Source organism: Nematolebias whitei, chromosome 5, assembly GCF_014905685.2.
Source record: "Nematolebias whitei isolate Nwh7 chromosome 5, NemWhi1, whole genome shotgun sequence".
Classification (NCBI taxonomy): Eukaryota; Metazoa; Chordata; class Actinopteri; order Cyprinodontiformes; family Rivulidae; genus Nematolebias; species Nematolebias whitei.
The window spans coordinates 504,839-511,525 of record NC_056502.1 but is presented as its reverse complement, the minus strand read 5'-3'; the positions used below and the strand labels follow the sequence as shown (position 1 = coordinate 511,525).

General features: G+C 50.0%; 1 protein-coding gene across 1 annotated transcript in view; it reads right to left on the bottom strand.

Annotated features, from left to right (window-relative positions):
- LOC119409590 (immunoglobulin superfamily DCC subclass member 3-like) overlaps positions 1-6,687 on the bottom strand; it is a 35,577-nt gene extending 28,890 nt beyond the window's left edge. The window contains exon 1 of the mRNA XM_037676490.1: positions 6,641-6,687. Within this exon, the coding sequence (XP_037532418.1) occupies positions 6,641-6,687 (47 nt within the window). The remainder of the gene's footprint in view (positions 1-6,640) is intronic.

Here is a 6,687-nt window from a genome sequence, read left to right as displayed (position 1 = left end):
TCTCTGGTCTGGAGCTCAGCGGGCCTGGCGGTCGGTCCAGATGGAGACGTGTCTTGGCCTCAATCCCTGGGTGGACCTTTGGGAATTGGGGGGGGCTGTTGGGTCAGTGGGGGAGCTGACTCCCTGTGGGAGCATTGCTCTCACAGTTATTTCTCCCCATCGCTCACCATGCACCTCCACCCTCTTCATTTCAATTCCACACATTTAGGGTTGTTTGGGCTCGGGTGTGCTGCAACAATTTTACTTCTCTGTTGACCATAGCCACCTGGGACTCAATTTTATTGTACACCTTAGACATTCATTCATAACATCCTCATGACATTCACATATAGGAACTTGAGGTGGGCACATGGCTATGGGTGGTGGGATGACCTTACTCTCACCCCCTATGCCTGTGCTCACTTACAACGGTTGCATTTAGACACTAGGGTTTGGATAGAGTTGGGGTGGAGGGGAAACTGGCATCATGCCAGCCTTTGCTCCTTCTTCTTTCCTTTTTAATGGCACTATACAACAACACACATCAACAGCACATCTAGGGGCGGGGGTGTATGTGTCGGGGTCTTATTTTATTTTATTTTTTCCTCCCCCCCCAGTTCCCTGACTGCCATTCCGGGGGTGGGGTCCGGGAGAAGGGCAGGCTGTCAGGTGTTGACCAGGACTATGTGGGGGTTCGGGGTCTGGGGGATTGCCGTGGGCGGTGCTGGCGCTGTGCTCTCCCTGGGGTTGTTTGGAGCCCCTGAGCTTGGCTCTTGGGTGTCATGGTTGGCCCGCTGGCCGGGGTGGCTGCCGGGGCCTGGCGGGCGGTCGGCTGGGGGTGCGTGCTTGGTTGTTGGCAGTGTGTGGGGGTGTTCGGTGGCGTGTCCTCTTCATGGTGGCGGGTGTCCTGTCGGCTGGGCGTGGTCTGGGATATTGGCTCTTCTCCGCTCGAGAATGAATGGGTTTACCTCCTGGGTTTGGGCATGGGCTGCCCCCTGTAGAGGGCGGGTACATGTCTTGGACCTGGGAGGTATAGAGTGCGTATCGAGAATAAGAATGAAATGTATCGTTATTGTATGTCTTTGAGTGAGTGAGTGTGAGAATGAGGCTGGGACTGTGTGATTGTGTCTGTGTATGAATGGGTATTTGTTAGGCCGAGACTCGGACTGTCCCGTCTTTGATACAACTGCGGGTGCTTGGCATCGCGCCCCTATCGCGCAGCCCCCTGGTGGGGTGTGCCCTTGCCTGCCGGCGCGCTTGGGGCCCTTGGAGTCGGGGGCTGGGCGCTTGGGCGAGTGTCGGCTCGGCCTGGTGTCTGCCTGGTGGGGCTCGGGTCCTCTGGCCCTGTCAGGCCTTGGCCTGGGTGGTGTGGGTCCTCGGTGCCCGGGCAACATCCCAGACAAAATAGCAAGATCACCGGGCTCTCCGTGGATTGTTGTCGCCTGGGAGGCGGCGCAGACGGAGAAGGGAGAGGAAGCAGAAGCGAGGCTGCAGGTCTGGCGTTATGCTAAGGCTAAGATCACAGCCCCACAAGCCACCTCTACCGAGCCTTTATCTCTCTAATGCCAGATCCCTGGTGCATAAAACGGATTATTTGGAATTACAACTCGCTGGAAATCGCTATGTTCGTGACTGCTGTTTTCTGATTATCACCAAAACCTGGCTTCACCCCGGGATACCCGATGCTAGCATACAGCTAGCAGGCCGCTCTCTGCTACACTGGGACAGGACTGCGGACTCCGGTAAGAGCAGAGGTGGGGGGCTCTGTATTTATGTGCATGAGAACTGGTGTAACAACGGGACAATTATAGACAATCACTGTTCCCCAGACCTTGAGTACATGTCCGTGAGATGCTGACCTTTTTTTCTACCGAGAGAGCTAACGGTTGTGATAATTACTGCAGTCTATATACCACCAGACGCTAATGTAAATACGGCGCTCTCTCTCCTGCTGAACACCATCAATGAACAGCAGTGGGCTTACCCCGACGGTGTTCATATAATTGCAGGAGATTTCAATAGCGCTAATCTGAAGACTGTACTCCCAAAATTCTACCAGAATGTTAAGTGTTCTACTAGGGGGGAGAACACTCTGGACCATGTTTACTCGAACATTAAACATGCATACAGAGCCATACCCCTCCCCCACCTCGGGCAGTCAGACCATCTTTCCCTCCTGCTCCCCCCAGCTTACACCCCCCCTCAGACGCAGAGCAAGGCCTACAACAAAAACTGTTACAATCTGGCCTGGTAATGCACTCGATGACCTACAGGACTGCTTTGAACAAACTAACTGGGACTTATTTCAACATCAGGAAATGGAAACATACACAGGAACAGTACTGGATTACATCAACTTCTGCATCGGAAATATGACTATGGTCAAAAACATTTGTGTTTACTCCAACCAGAAACCATGGATGACCAGCCAGGTTCGCACACTCCTCAGAGCCCATGACGCTGCCTTCAGGTCAGGTGACAGAGCTCTGTACCGAGCTGCTCGAGCCAACCTGAATAAGGGAATAAAAACAGCAAAGGCTGACCATAAAAGGAATATAGAGTCCCATCTGTCCAGCAACAACTCACGGGAGGTGTGGAAGGGCATAAAAAACATCACTAACTATAGAGGCTGTGAGGTGACAACAGGAGACCTGAGTGCATCACTAGCAGAGGAGCTAAACTGCTTCTTTGCACGCTTTGATGCACCACAGCAGCACCCATCTGATCCTGCCCTGCTCCCACACCCACCCGGTTACTGCACCACTCCACTCACTGTACGGGAGCATGATGTTAGACGTTCCCTCCAATCAGTGAACCCCAGGAAAGTTACTGGCCCAGATGGAGTACCTGGCAGGGTGCTCAAAGCATGTGCCCTCCAGCTCGCCCCCACCTTCACCAGAATTTTCAATCTCTCCCTGGCCCAGGCTGTCATCCCTCCCTGCTTAAAATCTGCAACCATCATCCCAGTGCCGAAAACGCCTACCATCACCAGCCTGAATGATTACCGACCGGTGGCTCTCACCCCGGTAATCATGAAGTGCTTCAAGAGACTGGTTCTCCAGCACATCAAGGACTTTCTCCCTCCGAACTTTGACCCCTACCAGTTTGCATATCGCACCAACAGGTCCACAGAGGATGCTATTGCAGTAGCTCTCCACACCGCGCTGAGCCACCTGGAACAACAGCACAGCTACGTTCGAATGCTCTTTGTGGATTACAGCTCGGCCTTTAACACAATCATTCCGGACATTCTTATAAATACATTGGACAATCTCGGCCTCCCCCCACTCACATGTGCCTGGATAAAAGACTTCCTAACCAATCGGCCCCAATCTGTAAGACTTGGTCCCCACCTCTCCTCCACTCGTACGCTGAGCACTGGCTCCCCACAGGGCTGTGTGCTGAGCCCCCTGCTGTACTGTCTCTACACCCATGACTGCAGCCCGGCCCACAACAACAACCTCATCGTCAAGTTCGCTGATGACACCACAGTGGTCAGACTAATCTCTAAGGGAGATGAGACATTTTACAGACAGGAGGTCCTGGAGCTAGCAACCTGGTGCTCAGAGAAAAATCTGGCTCTGAATATCAAAAAAACCAAGGAGGTAATTATTGATTTCAGGAAGCACAGCACCAACCTAGCCCCCCTTTACATCAATGGCGAGTGCGTGGAGAGGGTTCACACTTTCCGATTTCTTGGTGTCCATATCTCTGCTGACCTAAACTGGAAAGAGAACACCACAGCGGTCATCAAGAAGGCTCAGCAGAGACTACACTTCTTAAGAGTCCTTAAGAAGCACAACCTGAACACAAAACTGCTGCTGACCTTCTACCACTCGTCCATCGAGAGCCTGCTGACATACTGTATCTCAGTATGGTACGGCAGCTGCACCCTGGCTGACAGGGAGAGGCTTCAGAGAGTAGTCAAAACAGCACAAAAGATAACTGGCTGCCCTCTCCCCTCCCTGATGGACATACACATCACACTGCCTCAACAGAGCAGAAAACATAATCATGGACTGTTCACACCCGGGTTTTGAACTGTTTGACTTGTTACCTTCAGGGAAGTGCTACAGGTGCATCAGAACAAGAACAGATTCAAGAACAGTTTTTTCCCGAAAGCCATCACCACCCTGAACTCACACATGCACTGATTTAATCATCTAACCTCCCAAACCCCTGGACTTCTACTGTGCAACACTACAGACATTTCATACCCTCAGTCACCTTAACTACCTCACTAATATCCATAATGTGCAATACAATTGTGTAATACTTGTATTTTTTACTTTCATTATTATATCTATATTGCGTTACATTTTTTATATTTTTAGTGTGTGTTTAATGTGTGTTTTATTAAGGCGTGTTTTTGCACTGGAAAAAGGAGTGGCTCAATTTCATTGTACTGCGTATAATGACAATAAAGGCATTCTGATTCTGATTCTGATTCAGACAGTGCAGTTACACAACAACACAACATTCAGTGCAGATACACAACAACAAAACACACAGTGCAGATACACAACAACACAACACACAGTTCAGATACACAACAACACAACTCACAGTGCAGATACACAACAACACAACACACAGTGCAGATCCCCAACAACACAACTCACAGTGCAGATACACAACAGAGCAACAGACAGTGCAGATACACAACAACACAACACACAGTTCAGATACACAACAACACAACACACAGTGCAGATACACAACAACACAACTCACAGTGCAGATACACAACAGAGCAACAGACAGTGCAGATACACAACAACACAACACACAGTTCAGATACACAACAACACAACACACAGTGCAGATACACAACAACACACAGTGCAGATACACAACAACACAACACACAGTGCAGATACACAACAACACAACTCACAGTGCAGATACACAACAGAACAACAAATACAGACATCTAACCTAATCTAAACAATTAAGAGACAAGAGCAGAGACACGTGTTGATTAGTACATGTGTAGTACATGAGGTAGAAACGTTTTCTCATATGAGGTTAGCAGCACAAAGTTTTTCTGTGTTTATAGCAGCAGAGATAAAAACTGTGTAAGGTGCAACAATAGAAAAACTTGAGCACATTGAAAAAACATGCACGTAATGAAGTCACAAACAGTACAACACATTTAGATTGTGTTTATATAGGTTGTATGTGTGTGTTTGTGTCAGAGTCCATCGTGTCCATTGATGAAAGTAAAGCAGCTTTATGATTTTATTTAAATTTCATTTAACCTTTGACCTTTAACCAATGTCCTTTCAGAGCCCCCACCCCCCCCCCCCCCCCCCCCCCCCCACCCTTTCCCCACCCCAAAAACCAGGTTAAAAAGTGTTGCCCCCCCCCCCCCCCCCCATCTGTGTCATCTGCATAAGGAGGGGAGGGTGGGGGGTCATTAACGCTGAGAACAGACAGCCCCCCACAACCACATGCAAACAGGATCCTGAAGGTTCTGAGACATACCCCCTGTTTCTGACCATGAACTTCAGGGTCTTCCAAAGACCACACACCCAATAGCCATAAATCCTTCTGAACTGAAGCCTGGGAACCAGACGAAGCCAGCCCCCAGACCACCCCCACCCCCAGCAACTCCCAGGGATTCTGAAAATCCCAGGATCCCAGCACCACAGATGTCCCCATCTGTCTGTCTGCTGCTATTGGTCCACTTCCTGTCCAGATGACAAGTCCTCACACCTATTCCCTTTGCCCAAGGACCAACAACTGACCGACAACCTGGCCCTGAGACCAACAATCCAGACCTGGGACCAACAACCTGGTCCTGAGACCAACGACCCAGACCTGGGACCAACAACCTGGTCCTGAGACCAACAACCCAGACCTGGGACCAACAACCTTGTCATGAGACCAATTACCCGGACCTGGGACCAACAACCTTGTCATGAGACCAATTACCCGGACCTGGGACCAACAATTGACCGGCGATCTGGTCCTGAAACCAACGATCCAGACCTGGGACCAACAACCTGGCCCTGAGACCAATGACCAGGACCTGGGACCAACAATCTTGTCCTGATATCAATGACCTGGACCTGGGACCAACAACCTTGTCCTAAGACCAATGACTCAGACCTGGGACCAACAACCTGGCCCTGAGACCAACGACCCAGACCTGGGACCAACAACCTGGTCCTGAGACAAATGACCTGGATCTGAGACCAACAACCTGGTCCTGAGATCAAGGACGCAGACCTGGGACCAACAACCTGGTCCTTGGATCCCTGATCTACAACAGACCAGTGATCTTGGTTCTAATCTAGTTTAAATCTTTTAAACAGAACTTGGAACAGATTTAAACAGATACCTTTAAAGGATCCGATAAAGTTCTCATGAGTGAGCACAGAATGGATCAGTGAGCAGGATATTTACCAACAAACAGAGAGAAAGCAGCCTCACCTGAACAACAAGCCCCACCCCCTCACAGGTAACAGCACTGCTCTTACCAACACTCTAAACTGCTTGTAACATGGAGTAGTTAGACCCTGACAATGGACTGACAGGAGCAGCAGCTGGGGTCAACATTAACCTGACTGAGATCACAAACAAACAAACAAGGAGCTGAGGACAGACAGAGGAGAAATCTGTAATGAAAGAAAGAATGAGTTGAAGTGGGTCCAACCTGAGCTCCAAAGTCCCTGCAGCAGCACCAGCAGGATCCAGGTCCAT